The sequence below is a fragment of the Podarcis gaigeae genome (genome assembly GCF_964106915.1).
Source record: "Podarcis gaigeae genome assembly, chromosome: 5".
Classification (NCBI taxonomy): Eukaryota; Metazoa; Chordata; class Lepidosauria; order Squamata; family Lacertidae; genus Podarcis; species Podarcis gaigeae.
Genome location: NC_139681.1, coordinates 13442627 through 13468594, shown reverse-complemented (window position 1 = coordinate 13468594; position 25968 = coordinate 13442627). Strand labels below are relative to the sequence as shown.

The following is a 25968-nucleotide window of genomic DNA, read 5'->3' as shown; positions in this document are numbered from 1 at the left end:
CCAATTTGAGTGTCACACTTCCGTTTTGAGGGTTACGCTGAGGTCTGTCTATTTTTTTTTGTGCTTTTCTTTTTGCGGCTCTCTCTTTTTGTTTTTGTGACTGTGTGGAACCCAGATCAGCTACTAATTGAATGATTGTGTGACTGCAGTACATTGTTTATTGCTTTCATTTTATGGATCAATGGTCTCGTTGGATAGCAAAATTCATGTTAAATTGCTGTTTTGGGGGTTGTTTTTTTAAAAGTCTGGAACGGATTAATCCATTTTGCATTACTTTCTATGGGAAAGTGCGCCTTGGTTTTGGAACGCTTTGGTTTTGGAATGGACTTCTGGAACTGAATAAGTTTGAGGACCAAGGTACCACTGTACAGAACACCACACCAGAAGGAAGAGAGATAGAAAGAGAAAGTGAAACCCAGGCTCCTTCTGGCCTTACTATTATAGTCTGCATGACCTTGGCAGAAAGAGATAAGAGAACCAGTTTAAACCAGCTGCACTCAGCTTCTCTGAAGGAATAACCCAAACCTCTAGCACCCTCCAGCTTATCCCTTCTCCAGCCTCTTCCCCATTGGCCTACCACCAAGACCCAGGGTTCAAGTCTTCGCCTTCCCTGTCCTCCCTTGGGGGGGCGCGCAGTCAGGCAATTGCAAATTTGCTCAAGTGTTTTTCTGGTTTTGTGCAAATCTGGTATTGAAAGAGCTATATTGTATATGAATAGGGAAGGATGGGGTGGGATATCCTCTAATACTAATGCTGGAGGGAATTGTTCCTTTCTCACCTAAATGATTGCTTTGCCTCACACTGAGAGTAGGCCATCTCCTTGCGTTGTCCTTAGGCGCAAGCTCTTGTAGCAGTGTACTGACTTCAGCCTTGGTAGCACAGGAGAAGATTTCATTTGGAATCAACGCCATGAACTCATCTTATACCACGATCAAAAATATAAAAGACTTCTATGGCGAGGTGGACGGTCGCCTGATCGCTAAAGAGGTTAGTGCCTTTGGGCCTTTTGCTGAGCAGTGAAATGAGAGATTTATTATTATTATTATTATTATTATTATTATTATTATTATTATTATTATTTTACAATTTCACAGAACACAGGAGGCTGTAGGATAATCCACCATGGAAGGGGTGCTTAAAGGGAGAGCACTGTGGCCAAACATGGCACAACTCTTACTCTAAAAATGTAGCCAGTTAGCTTGTTTGAAGGTCCAAGTAAATTGATTCTGCTTTGAACATCTAGCAAATTCAGCCATGAGTCTGTCATTGTTCTAAAAAAAGAGAGAGACTTTACTAGAAATCTTTAGGCCTGAGTGTGAAGCGAAAGCAGAAAGTTCCCTAATCTGACCTGAAACAGTTTGACCCAAAGTCATGTTTGTTTGTTTGCTTTTTCTTCAGGGAGAAAGCCAGGAGCCTGGGCAGAAAGTTGGATTAGGGGGCTTCTCTCCTAAAATTCAAACTGCACATTTTTCCCCCAGCATCTGAATCTACTGTTTTTGTAAACACACAGGAAAGCGGGTCATGAACATGCACTAGAGCATAGTTAGAAAAACATGGTGTGCTGGGTGTTAAGTTGTGGGCGAACATATCAGACGACACAGCAATTCTTCCAAAGCAGCTCTTTATTTGTAAGCTGGAACAGAACTGAACTGAGGAGCTCAGTCAGCCTGCTTATATAGAGCTCCAGAACAATGTAACTGTTGCAACTTTCTAAAACTATCTGAACGTCACTTTCGATCCTTCATTTGCATAACTATCTACAGTATCCCCCTGCTGGCCCAGGGTGAGAACTTCAGTACATAACACTGGGATTGGTCTTGATGACCCCTCCCCCATGGTCCCTTCAAACTCTACGATTCTAAGCTACATGGACCAATGTACTTGGATCAAACCTTTGCCATTTACTTGGTCAGATTACTGTTTCATCCAGCCTAGAACTGCCTTTCCCAGTCCTGTTACCCGAGATCTTGTTTAGGTAGACCAAACCTAAAGCTATGCATGCAATGTATGAGCAATGTGTGTGTGTGAAAAAGTATTTGATCCCCTGCTAAATTTGCCCGTTTGCCCTCTGACGAAGAAATGACCAGTCCATAATTTTAAAGGTAGGTTTATTGTAGCTGTGAGAGACAAAATAACAACAGGAAAAACCCGCAGAAACCCAGAAGACAAAACTCAGAGATTGGTGTGCATTATAATGAGTGAAATAAATATTTGATCCCTTTGCAAAAGGTGGCTTAGTACTTGGTGGCAAAACCTTTGCTGTCATTTACAGAGGTCAGATATTTCTTGTAGGTGGCCACCAGGTTTGCACACATCTCAGGAGGTATTTTGTCCCACTCCTCTTTGCAGATCCTCTCCAAGTCAGTAAGATTTCGAGGCTGATGTGTAGCTGTTGTTATTCTGTCTCTCACAGCTACAGTAAGCCTACCATTCAAATTATGGACTGGTCATTTCTTCGTCAGAGGGCAAACGGGCAAATTTAGCAGGGATCAAATACTTTCCCCCCTCACTGTATAGATATATATATTCTTGTAACTGCTGTGAGCTGCTAGACTTGCTCCAAAAGGCATCACATTTGAGCTCTGAGGTCACAACTCCCGAGCCTCTGGGTCTGAGCCTCAGGCATCCTGACTACCACATATGAGACAAGGAGATTGCAATGGCGCATTAGGTCCTAATGCAGCCTGTGTATCACAAATCAAACTCTTCCCCCACTTCACATGACTTACCAGAGGCAGAAGCAGTGACCCGGGAGGCTGAATAAAGTGTAAAGGTTTTGCAAAGGCATTAGACACTGTTGAATGTGCTCTGTTCATGAAGGGAAGCTGAGCGCCACAGGAGCCGAAATCCCACTGAGGCATCTATGCACGCCAATAACATCAGTGCAGTGTTGAAAGCATTTGCCAACCGATGCAAGATCCTAGCAAGGCCTTTAAGCCTAATGGCATCTTTGAAAATAGTCCAGAACGTTTAAGCTATTTCCTTGTAGGACCAGAATGGTCAATGGCTCTGAATTTCTCCATCGTATGGTGCTCAAGAGGGATGCGGGTGGCGCTGTGGGTTAAACCACAGAGCCTAGGACTTGCCGATCAGAAGGTTAGCAGTTCGAATCCCCACGACAGGGTGAGCTCCTGTTGCTCAGTCCCTGCTTCTGCCAACCTAGCAGTTCAAAAGCACGTCAAAGTGCAAGTAGATAAATAGGTACCGCCCCGGCCTTTCCATGCGCTGCTCTGGTTCACCAGAAGCGGCTTAGTCATGCTGGCCACATGACCCGGAAGCTGTACGCCGGCTCCCTCGGCCAATAAAGCAAGATGAGCGCCACAACCCCAGAGTCAGCCACGACTGGACCTAATGGTCAGGGGTCCCTTTACCTTTTACCTTTATGGTGCTCAATAGGTTTTTTTTTCTTTCAAAATTATCCTTGCCATTTACCTGACTTGTGTGACACAACAACTCGCTCTATTTTTCAGCTGGAGCTCTCTTCTCGTGACAGCACAACGCCAGTTTTCATGTCTCGAAATACTGCAGGGAAACTTGCAGGCCCCTTAAGAACTATCGGATCAGTTGCTGTAGGCCTGTACGGTAAGTAGAAATGATGGCCATGAACACTGAAACATATTAAGAAGTATAACCTAAATAACTAACTAACTAACATTAAGAAGTCTGACCAAAAGCAGTGCACAAAGGAGGGCTGTAGGACTGAAGGCCCTTTAAACATCGCCCCAAATCATGTGAAAGCCTTTTTCATTTGGTGGGTGACTACAGTTGGCATGATGTTTAAACTGCCCAATGGGCGGGGGGTCTTTCCCACTGAATTAGCACACAAATATTTCTTGTTTAGTCGTGTCCGATTCTTCGTGACCCCATGGACCAGAGCATGCCAGGTATTCCTGTCTTCCACTGCCTCCCGCAGTTTGGTCAAAAACATTTCTTGGCTGTACCAATTCTGTGGGCAGGACACACAGGATTGGCCGATACCCCAACCACCCCTGGACCAATGGGGACAAGTGACTGGAATTTAATTCTTTAGTGATGAAGCTCTCAGCTACATCATCTCCTAATGTGCAAGCAATATGAAATAACACTTCCCGCTAACTAGAAGAAGAAGAAGAAGAGTTTGGATTTGATATCCCGCCTTTCACTCCCCTTCAGGAGTCTCAAAACGGCTAACAATCTCCTTTCCCTTCCTCCCCACAACAAACACTCTGTGAAGTGAGTGGGGCTGAGAGACTTCAAAGAAGTGTGACTGGCTCAAGGTCACCCAGCAGCTTCATGTGGAAGAGTGGAGATGCGAACCCGGTTCCCCAGATTACGAGTCTATCGCTCTTACCCACTACACCACACGGGCTCTCTAGCTGTCTAGGCAAACTGTGACAGCAGACCCATGCCCCTCATACCCACGCCCACTCTTTGGGGGCACCTGCCTGTCCCTGACAGTCGAAAGCTGCAAGTCCTGGTCACCTAACACTTCCCCTTATCACCCTGTGCAGATCACTCAAGAAAAATGGCTTTTTTTGTAGCTAGGACAATGTTTCATAGGCTATTGCAGCATTTGTAATTTCCCAAAGCACTCATAAGCACTCAATAAAACCAATGAACATTTTGATAGAGGGAACTGAGCTGTGCTGTCTGGTACTTTTTGCAAAATCTCTCTCTCTCTTCCTCTCCCTCTCCCTCTCTCTCTCTCTCTCTCTCTCTCTCTCTGGACCCAGTGGTAGACTTAGTTGCGGATGTTCTGCTGGGTTTTACTCAGCGTAGACCTATTGAAATGAATTTGGTCATGTTCATTGATTTCAGTAGACCTAGTTCGAGTAAAACTTAGTTGAATATTTCCCTTCCTCAATTGTTCTACCTTTGGCATTTATTAAAATTTTGGTATCTGAAAATTGTGGTATCTGAAGAAGTGTGCATGCACACGAAAGCTCATACCAAGAACTAACTTAGTTGGTCTTTAAGGTGCTACTGGAAGGAATTTTTTTTGTTTTGATTAAAATTTTGTTTTTTTAATAAGCTTTTCTTGGGTAGCAAAAGCACATACAGTGTCTCTGCTTTCATTTCATAGATCCGTTTTCTACAGATGAGTTACATTTGATGTGAGCCACTAATGTTATGAACAGTACAGTGGTACCTTGGTTTGCAATCGCTTTGGATTACAACTGTTTTGGGTTACAACAATGTCAAACCCGGAAGTGCGTGTCCCTTTTTTTGGATTACAATCCATTTTTTGGGGATTACAACCAATTTTTTTGTGGGGGGGGGGAGGCCCCATTGGTGAAAGAACGCCTTGGGTTACAACCTGTTTTGGTTTACAACCGGACCTCCGGAGCGGATTATGGTTGTAAACCAAGGTACCACTGTCTGAGGTTGCGGGAGAAAAGAAGGGGTGGGTGTGTTAAACTTTAATTCTTTTACATAATGTATGTGCAAAGATTTTGTGTTAGTGTCATGTGGGAACATTCTCTTTCTATTCATTTATTAGTTTTTGTTGGCAGTGAGAGAAATTGAGGGCCCCTTTAACCTGTTTCCTTCCTGTAACTACATTGCTAGAAAGATGCACAATTATATGTAATAAAGAAACCTGATTCTGCTGTTGGGCTTTCCAATCTCTTTTCTCTCTCCTTGTTGCTTTCTGTGTTTTTGATTTTTTTCTGAATGGGACTATAGCGAGTTTGCCTCCTCACTTTATTCTCTTTTTTTTTAAAAAAAAATATTAAGTTTTTCATTTAACAATCCAATCATATCACATTAGTTAATCTGAATTATACCAATACGTATCATAAAATCCAAATATTTTGCCGAATTTTTTAAATTTTTGTTGGGGATACCCACGCTTCGAGTTCAGTAAGGATCCAGTCATCTCATATTTCTGCTGCTTTAATGTTCACAAGTCCCATCTTCCAATCTTCTTGTTGTTATCGTTTTTCTTCTTAATAGCCTCTGAGTTGTTTCCACAGGCGAGTTGAAGCAAACATTATTATGTTTCTGTGTGGACTTTCACGCTGATCCAAAAATCCTATTCGAGCGGCAGGTGCCATTTCAACAGTTCCAATGAAATAAAGTCTAAGCACCTGCTCATTAATTTTCCCAGACCAGTTGCTCCATAAATCAGCCTTTCCAGGGGAGTTTTTGCCAAATCAGATGTACAATCCAAACCTGATAACAGAACAGTGGCTCGCCTCCTCCTTTGACTGTAAATCTCGCAACCAAGTCTGTCTCATAATGGCAGATCCCGATTAGTGACTGCGTCACCCAAAAGCCTTTCGTTTCCTTTCCAAATCTTCCTCAAAACAAAGCCTTTAGTTAATATTTTTATTTCCACACTGTTTATTTTCCAATCTCACTTGCTATCAATCATGTGACGGTTCTTCTAGGGGAGGGGTTGTTAAGGTAAATGCCTCCTCACTTTATTCTCGCCTTCCTTACAGGGACCCGGGTTTTCCAGTCCTGCCCAGCAGCTGTCAGTCTGAACTACATAGGAGGCCCTGCGATTATGTTGGGTCTCCTTGCCATGGCCCACGATGACCACACTGTGTATGCTGCCGTCAAAGTCTTGCACTCTGTTCTCTGCAGCAGTGCAATGAGCGAAAATCTAATGAGACAGATTGGCGGGTACCAGGTGAAATGTTAATTCCTTTTCCACAGCAACAGTGGTCTTCCTTATCCCTCACGTGGTGTTTTCCCCACAAAGACATTTGAAGCCAACTGCCTTGAGATAGATTTCGCCAAACCTCACTCAAAAGATCAACATTCGTAGATTATAATTACAGTGGTACCTTGGGTTACATACACTTCAGGTTACAGACGCTTCAGGTTACAGACTCCGCTAACCCAGAAATAGTACCTCGGTTTAAGAACTTTGCTTCAGGATGAGAACAGAAATTGTGCTCCGGCGGTGTGGCGACAGCGGGAGGCCCCATTAACTTAAGTGGTGCTTCAAGTTAAGAACAGTTTCAGGTTAAGAACAGACCTCCGGAACGAATTAAGTACTTAACCCGAGGTACCACTGTATATGAATGAATTGATTGAATGCTGTGCTGTAATTGTTTTTAAAAATTGGATTTTCTTATTCGTTTATTTGGAAATCATTTTTATTTGGTTTTACAAATGCAAAGTTATAAGGATCCAAATATATATCCATAAATAACTGATATATCCATAAAGATATATCCATAAATAACTGATAAATTTTCCCCATTCTTTTATAAAGTTTTTGTCCTCCTGGTTTCTGATTTTTCCAGTCAGCTTTGCCATTTCGGCGTAGTCCGTCAGCTTGGTTTGCCATTCCTCTCTGCTCTTCTTTCCACCCAGGCAGGTGTTGTTCCATACATAAAAAGTCTTTCCTGCTCCTTTGGAATATCAGCACCTACAATTCCTAATAGATCTTCACTGCACTCTTTCTCCAACAGATAGACGAAAGTAGCATTCTATAATTGCACAATCCAATTCAGTACTGATGATTTTGAATTTTCAGAATTACTTCTGTTCTTCAGTGGAGGAAGATACACTTGCAGGGGGGGGGGTTTTCTTACTACACCCACTCTCTTCAAAAACCAGGCTGTGCCAGTTAGACAGCTTTGTCCATTCCTGTGAGAGGTGGCTCCCTCTTTCTGAGCTCTGCCTGCACCATGGTGGTGGGTTTTGAAGAGCGTTTCCTCTTCTGAGTGTTGGCAAAATGGATTGACAGATTTCTGAGTCCATTCAGTGCAAATATGGAGAAAGTCAAGCCATATTTTATCACAGAAATGGGTGCTCTGGAATACGCATCAACATTTTTAGGTCTGCTTATTTGCATTGATAGAGGGCTTACTAAACTTAAGTCATCCTGGATCAATTCTAATTGGATAAAAAGTTGTAGCCAAATAGGGAGACAGGGAGGTGTCTCAACAACCTTGAGCCTTTGTGATTCAGTGGGATTAAAATAAAAGACATAACTGGAGTGTGTTAGATATCTGTAGGATGCAATAATGTGGAACCAGCTTTCGCTGGTTCATTTAGTAATGTTTGTGGGGAGAAGTGTCTGCCCTCTGTCATACTTCAGGGGTTCCTGAATGAACAACCCCCTATTTGTCTAGGAGTAGACAAATTTGTCTATTTGTCTGGGACGCAGGTGGCGCTGTGGGTTAAAGCCTCAGCGCCTAGGACTTGCCGATCGAAAGGTCGGTGGTTCGAATCCCTGCGGCGGGGTGCGCTCCCGCTGCTCGGTCCCAGCGCCTGCCAACCTAGCAGTTCGAAAGCACCTCCGGGTGCAAGTAGATAAATAGGGACCGCTTACCAGCGGGAAGGTAAACGGAGTTTCTGTGTGCGGCTCTGGCTCGCCAGAGCAGCGATGTCACGCTGGCCACGTGACCCGGAAGTGTCTCTGGACAGCGCTGGCCCCTGGCCTCTTAAGTGAGATGGGCGCACAACCCCAGAGTCTGTCAAGACTGGCCCGTACGGGCAGGGGTACCTTTACCTTTTACCTAGACAAATTTGTCTATTTGTCTAGGAATAGACAAATTTGTCTATTTGTCTAGGAGTAGACAAATTTGTCAACTTCAATATTTCTGTTTCCCATTTTCCCAATCATAAGTTTGTCCCATTTGCACATCAATTTGCAATTTTTAAAAATAAAGCTCTCACAAAAAATTGTTGACATTTTAGTGCACATTCCCCCCGATATACCTATTTGTGGATGTAATTTTTCCTAATATATATGTTTTTGCTATCAGTTCTTCCTAGTGTACTGCATTTTTATATGCATTTTCTCCTAATCTAAGCATTTTTGGTCTACATTTTGGGTGGGGGGGGTTGAGAACTGCATTGCAAAATTCATATATTGTTTCAGGAAGTGTGAATGAGGTAGGTCTGCATTAAAAATGTGAACCAAACTGAATTCCTCCTCCATCCATACGCAGCTCCTGGCATACTTGCTGAAAAGAAAGATCCATTTGTTAAACAGCAGAATTCTGCAACTCGTCTTTGCCATTGCGGGCATTGAAGAGATCAGCCAGGACGCCCCCACTATCAAGAACTTGGAGGCCTTCCAGCATATTGTTTGCTGCTTTGAGGTAAAGATGCCAAATCTCTTTCATACTTTTTTTGGGGGGGCGGGCTTCCCCCCTCTAAAGAAAGAAATCTCATTCGGTATAAGCCTCATTGAGTGAGGCTGCTGACCTGTGTCCAAGGTTGCACCATTTTGGTCAGCATGCAAAGTTTACCTAACGAACAGAACACAAGCCACTCAAAGTTCTGAGTGCTGTTCCTTTTGGCTTTCAGCTTTGGTGCCGTGGCCCTGAAAATATGGAGATTTCTCTCTTTGAACACCTAACAGAAATCCTACAAACTTCAAGGTATGTGGGCTGGTCAGCATGTTCATGGAGCCTGGAATCGGGGGCTAAACACATGCAACACATTTTGTGGGATGAAGGTGCGGCCACAACATTTGTTTGAATTCAGCAATCGCAAACATCCAGTCATGCATATTTCCTCCATTCAGTTTTGCTCAGCTGTTCATGGAGCAAAGGGGGCAGGCCTGAAATTCTCCTTATGCTCAGCTTTTAGAACAGGGTCAGACTGCAATCCACCAACTGACCACTGATCAACTCCCAAGGGAGCCCATGCTACTTGCTAGGAATCTTACAAAGAATGCTACATTACATTGGCTCCCAGTATGTTTCTGAGCACAATTCAAAGTGTTGGTGCTGACCTTTAAAACCCTAAATGGCCTTGGTCGAGTATATCTGAAGGAGCGTCTCCACCCCCATCATTCTACCCGGACACTGAGGTCCAGCACCGAGGGCCTTCTGGCGGTTCCTTATTACGAAAAGCAAAGCTACAGGGAACCAGGCAGAGGGCCTTCTCGGTAGTGGCGCCCTCTCTGTGGAACGCCCTCCCACCAGATGTCAAAGAGAACAACAACTACCAGACTTTTAGAAGACATCTGAAGGCAGCCCTTTTTAGGGAAGCCTTTAATGTTTGATGTATTACAGTATTTTTTTTATTATTATTTTTGGAAGCCACCCAGAGTGGCTGGGGAAGCCCAGCCAGATGGGCGGGGTATAAATAATAAATTATTATTATTATATTATTATTATTATATGAAATTCAAACAGTTTTTAGTTTGAAAGAAAAGCAGCTGGGTGAAGTCCCAGTGTGAAACATGGTCCCATGCTGGTTTCTCACTGGAAATTACTCTCCAATTGTTGCTATTTGTCCCCAAAAGTGCTGTTTACTTCCAAGGATACAGTCAAAGGCAAATAGCAGGTGGGGACGCTGATCTTATTTTGTTCATGAATAGAGATAAAGGAGTCATGTGGCTATTGTTACTTCAGAACATAACCGGAACCTTAAGAGTGCTTTTTTAAAATGCATGTTTACTATAATTTGTAGCTTGACACTTAAACAGACCCCGTGGGATATGTTCTTAAGAGACTTATTCAGGAACATTTAACAGATATCAGGTATGCCTTACAACTGCCAAGAAATCTCAAGCACACACTCTTCTTTTGTAATTTTAAAACATATTGGAGACCTGTGAATTCTATTTCCTTCTCATTAAAAGGTCTTCCAGGATCCTGATAATGTTTTCTACTGACTTTTCTAAGAAAAGCATTTATTTCCACCCACGTACAGCTCCAGAAATCAATACTTTTGTTTGATTTGAACTCTCTAAGTCAGGGCAAATATCAAAGAAGAGTTATGGGCGTGAGGGGAGGAGGTAAAGAGCAAGAGGTGAAACTATGACAACAATTTATCCCCCTGGCTGACACTGAAAACTATTTGATTTCCCCGTCAGTCTTTTGACGGGTTGCCAAGGCAACATCAGAAGTCAAAGGTTCAGAAGTAGAGCAATTGTATAGGAGAAATGCAGATTTGGTTGTTTTCATCATCTTCCAAGAAAGGTTGCTAGTGATCCTTTTGTCTGTTACAGAAAAGGAAGCTGGGATGTGCAACTTACTCACCGGGTGCAGATGGTACCCAGGCTTTTTATTCTCTTCAGTGACCCTGAGATTACACGCTCTCGCATCGGCAGGATCTGTACCGTACTGTCGCATCTGCTGCGCAGCCATTTCAGCATCAAAGATATTGATTGGTATTATCATTCATCTTTCCCAAAGTGTGTCGGGGCAGGAAGCAACCATAGGCATAGCTGTCAACTTACAGATTCGAAAATAAGGGACCAGCAGCCTTGAAAATAAGGGACCAGCAGCCAAAATAAGGGACTTGCAGCCTCACCTGTTCCAGGCATTCCAGTCTTCCTGTCCTCCTGCAGTCTGGTCAAACTCATGCTGGTAGCTTCGAGAACACTGTCCAACCAACTTTGTAACCAGAGGTTCAACTGAATAGAATCTGAATCACATGCACCACAAGGCCTATGCAGCCTCAACTTAAGATGGCTCCCCGGCCTGGCTTTGCACTGCAAAGTTTGCAGCAGCACGTGCAACAAAATGGCGTCCAGCATTCAAAACCCCCCTCAGCTTGCATTAACTAGCCACACATAAGGCATGCAAGCTCCACCCCCCCAGTCGTTCTTAGACTTCTTATTGGGTGAGCAACACAGCCAAGCAACACGGTTGGAGCCTCCCTCCTCCCTGGCCGGCAGGGAGGGAAGGAGAGGAGCTGCTTCCTTTGAAATTTAAGGGACATCATTTAAGGGACATTTAAGGGACATCCATCAATAAGGGACAGCAGTGGGACATGTCGCTGGAAAAAGGGACTGTCCCTTCAAATAAGGGACACTTGACAGCTATGACCATAGGAAGTAGAACCGAGACAAACACATCACCCTAAACTTTGCACACACACCCCCTTTCAGGTCTTTTACCAGTTTTTTTTTTAGTTTTTTTTTGGAGGGATGGGTTATGAACGCTTCTCCAGTTCACCCATTGTGCTGAGGGGAGCCGATCAATACCTCCATCTTCCTAGTGACTTGCAATACAGCAAGGAAAGGCAGAGAGCATCTTCACCCAATATCCTAGGGAAAAGTTCTGTGACTTTTCAGAAACTAAGAAACACAAATTAATTAGGAATTAAATAGGTGTCATATTAAAAAATTCTGTGGTGAACAACTTAAATATGCTCGGAGTCGAGAGTGGATTTCATGCTCTTTGTTCAGCTCATAGTGGTGAGGAAGAATGAATGTTCCCCCCAAGGTATCTGCTTTATATACATTATTTACACAATGGGCTGCACGTGATTGGCTAATTCCGGAATTCTCCTGTAGGCCAATCAGGTTGTGGATTCACTTCCATCTGGAGCTGGATTGGGTGGCTCCTGCAGACCAAGCATACTGCTGCATTGTTCTAGGACCAATCAGACTGCTGCATTCTGAATCCTATTGTTCTAGGACCAATCAGACTGCTTCATTTTGGATCCTATTCAACTCAGTACATAACAACAACTTATCACATTTTTTAGTCAATTAGAACAGTGTTCTGAGCTCACACTAAGAAAGATGTGAAGTGTTGTCGTGCAGAACTGGTAACACTACTAACAATCGACTGTTTCCCCCCCTTTTTTTAAAGGATCGGCTTGTTCTTGGTCTACACTTTATACCCTTCCTCTGTGGATGAAAGCCATACCTGCCCGGACTATGAAGATGGTAAGGACTGCCGAAATTGGGAAATTTTGGAGCATGGTCCACAATGAAATAAAGAAAATATTAAGAATATCATATAGTAAAAGGCCAGAGGCATTTCTTTTAGGAATTTTAAATGACGATATGAATCCCGGTGGCTAAGTACTGGAAAGGGAATCAGTTACCCACTAGGGGAGAGTGGCTATGTAAGCTCTCAGAATACTTAGAATTAGCCAAATTGACAGACGTAATAAGACAAAAACCAAAAAGTGAAGTAAAAAAAGAATGGGAGTGCCTAAATGAATACCTCAAAAGTCAATGTTCGAGGGCAGAAATCTGGCTGAGTCTGGAAGAACCTTGTGAAGTGAAAGGATATGAAAGAAGGATTTATATCTAGATGTTAGGATAGAGATGATAAAGAAAACAGGAAAACAGGAAGAACACAATGAGAGTTAAAGGAGGTGCTGTGGGATTGGTGGAAGTCAATGTCTTGTTGTTGTTGTTTTAGTGTTTATAATATTAACTTGTAAGATATGGATTTGTTTTTTGTTTTGTTTTTGTTAGGATTTTTTAGTTTTCGAATGTTGATTTTTGTGTGTTGTGTATTGTTATTTTTTGATATCTTTTGTGTTGTTATTGTGTGGAAAATACTAATAAAATTCATTTAAAAAAAGAAGAAGAAGATGGTAAGGACTGGCACTGTGTTGAATATTCAAGATGTTCCATTTACGCGAATAAATAGTGATTTCCACAGCTGCAGTGATGCAGCTTGGCTGTTGCCAAGGCTACTACAGCAGGGATGAGTGGACTGGATGAGTGTGTTAGATTCACACTAGGGGCACAGAAGGGATGGAAAGGCTGGCAGCATCTGGAGAGCACTATGTTGGCTATTGCTGCCTTAGAGTGTGGCTCTTTTAGAAATAAAACAATTCTCATATTCATTTTTAGTTCTCGGCTATTGCAAACCTTTAGGAACTAATTCGCTTTCACCTCACCGGGGGGACAAATAAGATTAAACCAGGTTGTTCCGAACTTCATGCACATCTGTTTTCTGTCTTCTGATTTTTAGGCTTAGGCCAAACATCTGGAAAAATGATTTGGCTACGAAACCAGCTGCTGAGAACGCTGCTAGATATGATGTGTTCCGATCAACTTTATTTTTCCTCTGAGTAAGTAGGATTATGGGGCAGAGGAAGGTGAGAGGTGGGGCAGGGCACCAGATGTTGGTGTCACACGGGGTGCTACTAAAATTCGAGATGCCAAGGTCTGTCACTGGTCCTGACGGAATGAATGTAATAGTGTGGTATTGAATTTCACCCTGTGGAGTGCCAGAGAACTTTGTGAAGGTTGTAACTATGCTGAATTTCCAGTGCCCTACTGAATGACCCATGTAGTGCCATGGGCACAGGGCCCTTTACAAGAATCAAACATTACCAATTGTGTCTCTAAAGGGACCCCTGACCATTAGGTCCAGTCGTGACCAACTGGGGTTGCGGCGCTCATCTTGCTTTATTGGCCGAGGGAGCTTCCGGGTCATGTGGCCAGCATGACTAAGCTGCTTCTGGCAAACCAGAGCAGCGCACGGAAACACCGTTTACTTTCCCGCCGAAGCGGTACCTATTTATCTACTTGCACTTCGATGTTCTTTTGAACTGCTAGGTGGGCAGGAGCAGGGAGCGAGCAACGGGAGCTCACCCCATTGTGGGGATTCAAACCGCCGACCTTCTGATTGGCAAGTTATGGGCTCTGTGGTTTAACCCACAGCGCCACCCACGTCCCTTATTGTGTTTCCAGGTGGCGTCTTTTAACCAGGTTGTTTTCCACACAGGATCCAAGAAGAGGTGTTCCAGACTCTGGGGCCTGACTGGTTCATGATGTTCACACAAAGCCACGTACACCCAAGCACAGTTGTGCTAGCTGTGAAGTTTCTACTCCATTTTCTCCACAATCGCACACTCCTGCATAAATTTAAAGAGGGGATGATGGCTGGCCTCTGGCTTGAGAACAGCTCAGCAGGGCTGAATATTTTGATGGGTAGGTCCTAAGTACTGTATTTTTCGCTCCATAAGATACACCTGACCATAAGACGCACCTAGTTTTTAGAGGAATAAAACAAGAAAAAATATATTCTGAACGAAACAGTGGATGTATGATTTTTGTGGTTCATGCTGTGGCCACAGACATGTGATCTGATGGTGAGTTTGGGGTAGCCCAATGCAAAAATCCTGAGAATCCATGTGGATCCGTGCTTTGTAACCACGTTTTTACACCATTGCGGCCCCAGGAAACAGTGGGTGTGTGATTCTTTTGGTGCAGGCTGTAGCCATGGACATGCTATGTGATCTGATAGTGAATTTGGGGTGACCCAATGTAAAAATCCTGAGGATCCATGGGCTTTTACCTCCCATCTCCCAGGCAGCCTCCACTAGCATCCCTTATCTCTCTCCCGATCCCACCGATCAACTGTTTCCTTTCAACACTCCCTTCCCTCTTGTTTGCCTTAGTGTCTTTTCCTTAGGTGGAACAGTTTTTTGCTCCTCCTTTTCTTCTAATTTCTCTCCGTATTGCTTTAGTCTTCCTGTTTCCCCCCTTTGCAAGTTTGCTGTCTTTACTTCCCCCCTCCCAGGCAGCCTCCTTTATCTCTAGCGTCCCTTATCGCTCTCCCCAATCAGCAAACTATCAGTGGCTTTGTTTCAACACTCCCATCCCTCTTTCAAAAAAACAAAAACAAAAAACATGATCTGTTTTTTGCCCCTGGGCAATTCAGCTCCAGGGACCACACATTCACTCCATAAGATGCACAGACATTTCCCCTTACTTTTTAGGGGGGAAAGTGTCTTATAGAGCAAAAAATACGGTATACTTGTTCTTGTTACATCAAGCCTGATCAATGTTCTGCCATTTCTGAGTGGTTTAGGAGAGCGTTACTTTTGTTGTTCTTGTTGTTTTTTGATTTAGATAATTTAAAGAGTTGCCCCCATACCTCTGAGTGCAACCCATACCTGCTGCCTGGATTTGCAGAGCTCAAAACCTTCCTGAGCAAGTTTGTTCATGTCCCTGAGATCTACTTCCTTCTGTCGGGACTGTTTTTGGCCACCCCAGCGTTTGAGCCACCAGATGAAACCAAGGTAGGTTCTTGAAAAATAACATTTCTCCATAACAGATGAAAAACGGACCTGGCTGATAATTATGCCAGAATGTTGATCTCACTAATTTCAGGACATCAGTCAATGCTCTGTGTGCTGGCAATATTCTGCACAAAAGCAATTTTGTGGTTCTACGTATGGTTGCATCAAGATTATTTTGGTGAGATGTGCATACGTCTAGCCCTTCTCAGTAAAACACTACACAGAGAAGGCTCTTAATAAAGCCAATCATGGGTGGGTTTTTTTTGCAGTAATTAATGTGCAGTGTGGAAATGCAGAGAGGGAGAGAAGACATGAATAAATTGGAGGAATTGACAGCCACGACCAAGCGAGCGAAGCACAGTGTTTGTGCTTAACAGACTGCTTTGCTCCAAGCGGTCCTAGGGTGGATTTCAAAAATGTCACAATTAAAGTACAATTTACATAAAAATAATAGAACCAAGCAACCAATAACAGCAGCAAAACAGCAGCACACAGCAATGCAATTTCAGAAACCTTGAAGATGAATGCTGGTTTCGATTTGGAAGCACGACGAGGCGATTTGAAACTCCAGAATGTAATGAGAATTTTGGAAGCATCCCTATTCTAAAATCAGAGACTTCCTCCATACTCACTACCCTGTATGTCAAACTTAGCAGTTTGGTTGTTTGGTGGAGGAATATGTAGCTGCCGCGTTTAGACACGGGAGCAAGTCCTCCTCCTGTAGATTCACAGTAAACCCTTCTTTCAGGCAGATTTGGACTCGATGTTACAATGGCTGCTGTACAACCACTGTAAAGATGCTGTAGCCAGAGTTGGGTTGTGCCCGGAGGGAGCGGTTCTGCTGCTCGAGATGGTGAAGTCCATAGTGAAACAGGTGAGCGCTTTACTGGGAATGTTGCAGGCTAGAATTTGGATAGGCTGGAGGGATGCTTGAGGGCGAAAAACCCATGCTGCAGTGGGAAGGGGAAGACTGCCAAATGGTTGGCACTCGGAAGTCAGGCAAAGTGAAGTTACCTTTGAAGGTGACCCAGAAACTACAATTAATCCAGAATGTGGCAGCTAGACTTGTGGCTTGGAGTGGCCGCCGAGACCATATTACACCGGTCCTGAAAGACCTACATTGGCTCCCAGGACGTTTTCAAGCACAATTCAAAGTGTTGGTGCTAACCTTTAAAGCCCTAAATGGCCTCGGTCCAGTATACTTGAAGGAGCGTCTCCACCCCCATCGTTCTGCCCAGACACTGAGGTCCAGCGCCGAGGGCCTTCTGGCGGTTCCCTCTCTGCAAGAAGTGAGGTTACAGTTTGATGTTTTATTGTGTTTTTAATATTCTTTGGAAGTCGCCCAGAAGTTGTTATTATTATGGAGTAATCACCAGAACAGGGTGGCGCTGTGGGTTAAACCACAGAGCCTAGGCCTTCCCGATCAGAAGGTCGGCAGTTCAAATCCCCGCGACGGGGTGAGCTCCCATTGCTCGGTCCCTGCTCCTGCCAACCTAGCAGTTCGAAAGCACATCAAAGTGCAAGTAGATAAATAGGTTCAGCTCCGGCGGGAAGGTAAACAGCATTTTCGTGCGCTGCTCTGGTTCACCAGAAGTGGCTTAGTCATGCTGGCCACATGACCTGGAAGCTGTACACCGGCTCCCTCGGCCAATAAAGTGAGATGAGCGCCGCAACCCCAGAGTCGGCCATGACTGGACCTAATGGTCAGGGGTTCCTTTAATCACCAGAACAAGGAGCATGAAATCCTAGCAACTTTGCTGCACTGGTTGGGGTAGCTGGTCCAAAAACATCCGGAGGATCACCTGTTTCCCCATCCCTGATCTAAACTGATCCTAGCATGAACACATGACTGGCTCAAATGGAAACAAGTAGAAATTGGCACGGGGTGATTGAAACCTGCCACAAGTTGGACATGACCAACAAGCCATCATGTTAGTTAAAGCAGGAATGGGGAACTGTATCTTGGCCAGAGGGCCAGGTCAAAAAGCGTCCAACCCTCCATTGATCACTTTGACTGTCAATCATGTGATGTGACTTTGCAAAAATGACCCTGGAGGGCAGATGTTTGATGTTTTGCTGTGCTTGATGTTTTAATTTGTTGGAAGCTGCCCAGAGTGGCATGGACAACCCAGTCAGATGGGTGGCATGTTAATATTAATAATAATTAATAAAAAGGCCTGCAGCAGAGATTTCTCATGCTGGGTTAAAGGCTTCTTGAATCGGTATGTTAATAGAGAAATCCTGTGTTTGTATCCAAGGGACGCGGGTGGCACTGTGGGTTAAACCACAGAGCCTAGGACTTTCTGATCAGAAGGTTGGCGGTTCAAATCCCCACAACAGGGTGAGCTTCTGTTGCTCGGTCCCTGCTCCTGCCAACCTAGCAGTTCGAAAGCACGTCAAAGTGCAAGTAGATAAATAGGTACCACTCCGGCGGAAAGGTAAACGGCGTTTCTGTGCGCTGCTCTGGTTCGCCAGAAGTGTCTTAGTCATGCTGGCCACATGACCCGGAAGCTGTATGCCGGCTCCCTCGGCCAATAAAGCGAGATGAGTGCCGCAACCCCAGAGTCGGCCACGACTGGGCCTAATGGTCAGGGGTCCCTTTATGTTTGTATCCAGACTCCAGCAGGTACAGAGGATTCCTGGGAGATCACTTACCCAGGGCACATCATGCAGTTCATCTACCTCGTATATCACAAATACTCCGAGGATCCTCTTTGGTACAACTCTGACTTCCTCCAAGCTTTGGCCCTGGTCATCTTTCCCTCTGCAGTATCTCAGGTATGAACAGCCAATTGTTTCATGGGCTTATTATGTTGATTCTGTCCCTCAGAAGACATTGAAGTAGCAGCTGTTGACATGAGCAATAATTACGTATCTGTGCCCTTAAGTGCAGGATTGTTTTGTTTGCTGATCATATGGCCAGAGTGAGGGTCAAGATCCTAGCATGGGTCCCCTCTATTAGGATCCAAGTCTGGATCATGCCCTTCCCATCGAAAACCACCTCTGTATCTTTTTCTATTAGAAACTGATGACACTTTTCTTCTGATAGGACTTTAACGTATAACAATTTTTCATTTCTGTTGCTTCTAGTTTTTAATGTATACAGTGCTTATAAATAATAATTTTTTTTTATTTATACCCCACCCTTCCCGGTTCAGAAAACTGGGCTCAGGGCGGCTAACAACAAATTTAAAACACTTAATTGTAGAAGCAGCATAAAATACAGTATAAAAACATGAGTAACAGTAAAATTCAAAGTTCAGAAATCAATTTGGGGGAAATCCATCTAATAAGCATTAGATAGTCACCAGGGCTAGCTAGCTGAATCAGTCCTACTTAGCCTCAGATCTGCTAAAATATTAAATAAAAGGATCCAATTTTTAAAATTATGATATTGCATTGTACTGACTATTATTATTACAGTGGTACCTCAGGTTAAGTACTTACCGGTAATTTGTTCCGGAGGTCCGTTCTTAACCTGAAACTGTTCTTAACCTGAAGCACCACTTTAGCTAATGGGGCCTCCTGGTGCTGCCGCACAGCAGGAGCACGATTTGTGTTCTCATCCTGAAGAAAAGTTCTTAACCTGAAGCACTATTTCTGGGTTAGCGGAGTCTGTCACCTGAAGCGTATGTAACCTGAAGTGTATGTAACCTGAGGTACCACTGTATTATTATTATTATTATTATTATTATTATTATTATTATTATCATCTTCTGCACCACCCTTTTCTATGAGGAGCCAAGAATGAATGCCGCTATCCAGTCCAAAATACTGTTTGAAGAATGTCACTCCCTGATTCTTTTTCTTTTTCTTCAGAGTAGCATTTCACCTTCCAACAGCCTGGCGACTGACTCTGACAGTAAGAAAAACGATGCCTTTTCCGCTTCCCTGCACCCTGCTAGGAAACAAGTTTGGGACTTCATCCGCCTCCTCCTGATGGAAAAAATGCTCGTTTTCTCCGCTGAGAGACAGTGGCACCCCTTGGAGTTACTTCTTGAGGTCGGATCCATATGACAATAATAGCACCCATCCCTTGATGCCGTGTCCTTCATAGGATGACAAGGGGTTAAAGGGGAGGAGCTGTTTGGAGCCCATGGGATGCTGGAATCCACTGCTAATAATATTTGCGTGGCGATTCCCACCCCCACCCTCAGTTGGAATAAATAAAGACACTGGACACCAGAATTTAGGTTAATGGGCATAAAATGGCCACAACTTTATTGGTTACAGGTAAGAGTGGTATTGGCTTTAGGCATTGGTCCTATCAGACTATCTGGGATAAAACCGGAAAGGGTTAACACCAACAGGGGGAGCCCCTGAGATGCACATCCCTAGGCACTCCCCGAGGGGTCACCACTCGGAAGCGCGCTTTAGGGCCTGGCCTCCATAGGTTTCGGATGAGGCGACGCCCCCTGGAGTCCTTTATCGGACCACCCCTAAATATTTGGGGGAGGTGATGGTGCTCCTCCCCCCGACTCATCTGCATAACAATACCCCTACCAATGCCTAACCGCCAAAACCAAAGGCGTTGTGACGTTTTGCTACGAGGTAGGCGAAAAAACCAAATGGCTTCCAAAATAATGCCAATTAGCCAAGTGGAAAAACTCCTACCAGGCCCCTTGCCGAGGTCCATAGCAAAGTCCGAGTGCAAACCTAGAGGGTGGGTGGGTGGGTGGGAAACTGCAGCTGGCTGAGGGAAAGAAAGGGGCGATCCCGGGCTGCCCCGACCTTAAATGACCTGCTTAGCCCCGCCCCTGTTGCCAGCCGATTGGCTGGCTCAGGGAATGACACAGCCTGAGGATTTCCAAGTTGCGTGGGTCCGCAGCCAGCCCCGCGCGGATGTAGGTGGGCGTGAGCCCGCAACCCCCCCTCCTTATGTCGGGAGTGGCTCAATAGTCATCATTTTATTATTTGTACCCTGCCCATCTGACAGGGTTGCCCATAATGCTTCCAGCATTATGAAAACACAATAAAACATCAAACATTAATAACTTCCCTAAACAGGGCTGCCTTCAGATGTCTTCTAAAAGTCAGATAGTTGTTTATTTCCTTGACATCTGGTGGGAGGGCGTTCCACAGGGCAGGTGCCACCACCGAGAAGGCCCTCTACCTGGTTCCCTGTAACCTCACTTCTCGCAGCGAGGGAACCGCCAGAAGGCCCTTGGAGCTGGACCTCAGTGTCCAGGCAGAACGATGGGGGTAGAGACGCTCCTTCAGGTATACTGGGCTCCTAACCAGCAGAGCCTTGAGGTGCAGTGGACAGGAAAAGGGGTGCTTTGAGCTCCCCCACTGTTCCCCCCCGCTCTTTTCACATGAACTGGGGCTCCATACTTGTGTATGGAGTGCAATGTAAAGTCTGCCGAATGGGCTTGAAGATTCATCGTTAAAAGTTCTTTGGAGACTCTTGGCTGAGAACAGGTTTTCTCTTTAGGATCTGCCTTACTGCAGACTCTGATGATTGCTATGTTATTGCTGTGCAGGCTTCTGAGGAGAATGCCACCGCTGAGCAGAAGAAGTGCTTCCAGACAGAGCTATTACTTTCCATCATAGATATCTTCTACATAATTGGCCAAGAGGATGGGGATGCATCAAACACACAAGGTAAGTGCCACAAGTAGCTAGGTCTACTCCATATATGGGGAGAAAGAAGGTAGGAAGGCTATGGTTGAAAGACCTACATTGGCTCCTAGTACGTTTCTGAGCATAATTCAAAGTGTTGGTGCTGACCTTAAAAGCCTAAAACGGCCTTGGCCCAGTGTATCTGAAGGAGCGTCTCCACCCCCATCGTTCTACCTGGACACTGAGGTCCAGCGCCGAGGGCCTTCTGGCGGTTCCCTCACTGCGAGAAGCCAAGTTACAGGGAACCAGGCAGAGGGCCTTCTCGGTGGTGGCGCCCTCCCTGTGGAACGCCCTCCCACCAGATGTCAAGGAAATAAACAACTACCTGTCTTTTAGAAGACATCTGAAGGCAGCCCTGTTTAGGGAAGCTTTTAATGTTTGATGTATTATAGTATTTTAATATTTTTTTGGAAGCCGCCCAGAGTGGCTGGGGAGGCCTAGCCAGATGGGCGGGGTATAAATAATAAAATTATTATTATTATTATTATTATTATTATTATTATTATTGGTCACTGGTCAACATCTACTGGACCAGACCAACTGGTGGTGCTAGGAGTCTTCCAGAACTCAGTGGACTTAGGACTCAGCTACATTAGTAAAATAAAATTTTTAAAAAGCGTTTTAAATGCATTATAACTCTGGGACACCAGATGGCGCTGTTGAGTTCCGTCTTTCGGCAATGTGATTTCCCACACGTTTTCCCGAAACATTTTTTTGATGTGTCTAGATCCAGCCTTGGTCTGATCCAGCGAGACATTTCTTATAGGGTCCTGTCTATAAAAAGGTGCTTAGCGTTTTTGCCCTGTAAATATAAAATGTATAGAGAGGTATCACAGAAAAAGTGCATTTGAGTGACATTTTTTCCCTCTAGAACTCAGGATAGTCCAATGAATGACAGGCTACAGTTTTAGGACAGACATATGGAAGTGCTACTTCACAAAATATTCATGGGATTTGTTTTCACAAGATGTGGCAGTGACTACTATACAGATTAGGAATGAGCAAAATCAATATTTCTGGGTTGTGTTATTTTCACGTGGGTTCATAAATCCGTTTCATCACATTTCCTCATTAACCTGTGAATTATTATTATTATTATTATAAAGAAAATACATACGATAGTTTGTATCCATCGTGTATTTTAAAATGTGTTTCCTCACGAAATGCATATTTAAATTGGCATTTTATCTCAGTGCATGAATTTCTAAATGTATCGTACCCCAAGATGCAGATTTGAAAAATACGTTTTGGATATATTTTCTGAGCTGAATTTAAAAGCACTCGAACCTCCTTATAATTGTAACTTCATTCAGTCTCCTTCAAACAAACAAACAAACAAACAAACAAACAAACAAACAAACAAACAAACGACTTTCTCCTTTCCACCCATGGGTTTTGCCAGATTCTGTCCAACAATATTTTTTTTTGTGGCCAGAGGTTATTTGCAGAGTCCCCCTATCCAAGTCATGGGGATGCGGGTGGCACTGTGGGTTAAACCACAGAGCCTAGGACTTGCTGATCAGAAGGTCGTGGTTCGAATCCCCTCAATAGGGTGAGCTCCCGTTGCTTGGTCCCAGCTCCTGCCAACCTAGCAGTTTGAAAGCACGTCAAAGTGCAAGTAGATCAATAGGTACCACTCCGGCGGGAAGGTAAACGGCGTTTCCGTGCGCTGCTCTAGTTAGTCAGAAGCGGCTTAGTCATGCTGGCCACATGACCCGGAAGCTGTACGCAGGATCCCTCGGCCAGTAAAGAGAGATGAGCACCGCAACCCCAGAGTCGACCACGACTGGACTTAACGGTCAGAGTTCCCTTTACCATCTAAATCATTAACCTAGCACGATATAATTTGTGTCTAGCAAGCCACGGGAGCAAATGGTCTGGATGAGGTTTCTTTTTTAGACTCTGGATAGCATAGGACCAGGGACCCGGGTGGCGCTGTGGGTTAAACCACAGAGCCTAGGACTTGTTGATCAGAAGGTCGGCAGTTCAAATCCCCACGATGGGGTGAGGTCCCGTTGCTCTGTCCCAGCTCCTGCCAACCTAGCAGTTTGAAAGCACGTCAAAGTGCAAGTAGATCAATAGGTACCGCTCCGGCGGGAAGGTAAACGGCGTTTCCATGCACTGCTCTGGTTAGTCAGAAGCAGCTTAGTCATGCTGGCCACATGACCCGGAAGCTGTACGCTGGCTCCCTTGGCCAATAAAGCGAGATGAGCGCTGCAACCCCAGAGTCGGCCACGACTGGACCTAATGGTCAGGTGTCCCTTTACCTTTACCTAGCATAGGACCTATGCCATAGGGAAACAGCACAGCAGTCATGTAAGTTCCCAGTTGCCAATGAGGAGCTGATTTCTAGGGGATGAGCTTGGCTCTTTAATGATCTAACACTCCTGGGTGCATCAGCAAGATAAACTTGCTGTGTTCCACACCCTTGTCCCCCCCTTTTTTTAAAATAACATATTTATTGAAATTTTCAAAAAATCCAAAAGAAAAGGAAAAAGAAAAAAGAAAACATTTACATTTAAACCTTACTTTCAATAACATCTTTCCAAGACTTCCCCACCCCTCCCCTTCTTGTATTCCATTTCCATTTGTTTATTTCAACAAGTTCTTATCCCAAATTTTAACCTTATTGTATTTAGCCCATTATTCAATTTAATTCAATTTATATAGCCACTTTCCCCTTATAGTCCACAATCTTTAAACATTAGAATCTGTTTCTAAGGTCGACCCCAAATCCCTTCCACGAATTCCCCTTTTTTTTATATACTCATAACAAAACAAAATAAAGAAGGAAGAAAAATTCAAAATATAATTGTACACCCTTTGGATTCCCAAACTCCAGCCCCCCTTTCCCGGTTTCGATCCCCTGTATCCATCAGTCTATCTGCTGTCAGCCTGGAGACCTCACATCCGAGGCCCTTAATTCTCTCTCAGTTCCTCTTTGCCGGTTTTTTTGGTAGTCCTTTATATCAAACGCCAGGTCTCGGAGAAGTTCTGTCTCAAAAATGTTCATTTTTCTTCCATCCAGACCTCTATATTTAAAAGTAGAACTCAAATCTTGTTTCTTAATCCTTTTAAGTCTGGATGTTCCAAATGCTCCAACTTCCATCTTGGTCAAATTTGTAATCCATAGATCCTCAGATCTCCCCATCAGGAGATTTCTCCAATCTTCATTGTCCAATTCAAGCCAAATTTTCATAATCCAATTCTTGTTTTCCTTTATATCTTTCCTGTCAGGCCTCTGGCCTTAATCTTCTGCTGCTTGTCCCCTTTTCGATCCACTACGTTACAGAAATGGAAACCTTGTTTTCTACCTTGCAGGGAACGGTGGTGCCAAAAATGCTTCGGAGCCGGCCATGCCTTCACTTCTCGTGAATATTTCTTATTTTATCCAGAAGCTGGTAGAGAAGCTTTATGCAGGAATGTTTGCCGCCGACCCTAGAAAAGTTATTCTTTTCCTTGCAGAGCAAGTGATTGTGGTAAGGGGTGTCTTTGCTTACTTTCCAATGCAGTTCTAAAGTCTCCTGGTGCAGAAAATTATTCCGAAACTTCCTTCTATCAAATTTAATTTCCATGGGAGGAGGGGGTAGTTTTGACAGCTCCCTGGTTATATTCTTGTGCAGTCTATTTGGACGGGGAAAACAGTGGTTGGATACAGAAACTCCCGCACAAGAGAGGTGGGGGTTAAGAATAATTATTGAGTGTTTCTGTGATGCACACCCAATTATGCATCTTACCAAAAGCAGTGGGGAAGAAGACAACAGCTTTCTGCTGTCCCATATCACAAACAGCGAAGTGGCTAGACTGCGTTCTGCATTTCTGTTTACACTCTTTTGCAAATCAAATGCATGCTGGTGACTCTTAAAATGCAAAAATGAAGCGGGGATAGGTTTTAGACATCCCTTTTAGACATCCCGCTGTCCCTCAGACCTTGTGGGGGCCGGACTATATTTTGAAAAAAAATATGAACGAATTCCTATGCCCCACAAATAATTCAGAGATGCATTTAAAATAAAAGCACACATTCTATTCATGTAAAAACACCAGGCAGGCCCCACAAATAACCCAGAGATGCATTTTAAATAAAAGCACACATTCTACTCATGTAAAAACACGCTGATTCCCGGACCGTCTGTGGGCCGGATTGAGAAGGCGTTTGGGCCAGATCCGGCCCCTGGGTCTTAGTTTGCCTACCCATGCCTTAGGGTGTCTTCCAGCTCTGTTATTCTATGATTCTTACAAGGGCTTCATGGTGGCAAATGATGGGCAGGCATGTCTCCACTATATGCAGTTTCACCCAAGTCTGTGTCCCCTACCCACAAGTCTTTAAATACCCTTTTAAAGATGGGTGTGAGCAGTACTATTTTTTTTCTTTAGAAAAATGTTTAGGGGTACTCTCATTTTGACTCAAGAAAACCACCATTTTATAGTTCAAATCGGGGGAAATTAATATGGTAAATGGATGAAACTGACCAGTCACCATGCTAGATTTCAACTCCTACTTCACACATTAAACGCCCGCTTCTGTCTGAGACTCAGGAAACACAGTGACAGGAAATGAGGCCACCATCAGGGGTAGCAACAGAACTGATGATTCACTGTACTAGAGAAGAAACATTTTTTTAAAAAAATAATAATAATTTATGCTCCTGTTAGATTTAC

General features: G+C 44.1%; 1 protein-coding gene across 2 annotated transcripts in view; it reads left to right on the top strand.

Moving 5' to 3' along the window:
* Positions 1-25968, top strand: part of WDFY4 (WDFY family member 4) — a 184123-nt gene that overhangs the window by 63295 nt on the left and 94860 nt on the right. The window contains exons 21-35 of one of the 2 annotated variants that reach the window (XM_083738111.1): positions 836-987; positions 3471-3582; positions 6426-6616; positions 8895-9047; positions 9256-9329; positions 10910-11071; positions 12504-12580; positions 13626-13725; positions 14385-14590; positions 15515-15684; positions 16433-16558; positions 18301-18462; positions 19504-19686; positions 21168-21288; positions 24628-24785. In XM_083738111.1, the coding sequence (XP_083594237.1) occupies positions 836-987; positions 3471-3582; positions 6426-6616; positions 8895-9047; positions 9256-9329; positions 10910-11071; positions 12504-12580; positions 13626-13725; positions 14385-14590; positions 15515-15684; positions 16433-16558; positions 18301-18462; positions 19504-19686; positions 21168-21288; positions 24628-24785 (2147 nt within the window). Of the gene's footprint in view, positions 1-835; positions 988-3470; positions 3583-6425; positions 6617-8894; positions 9048-9255; positions 9342-10909; positions 11072-12503; positions 12581-13625; positions 13726-14384; positions 14591-15514; positions 15685-16432; positions 16559-18300; positions 18463-19503; positions 19687-21167; positions 21289-24627; positions 24786-25968 lie in introns of both variants that reach the window. The other variant, XM_083738112.1, reaches the window with a different exon arrangement.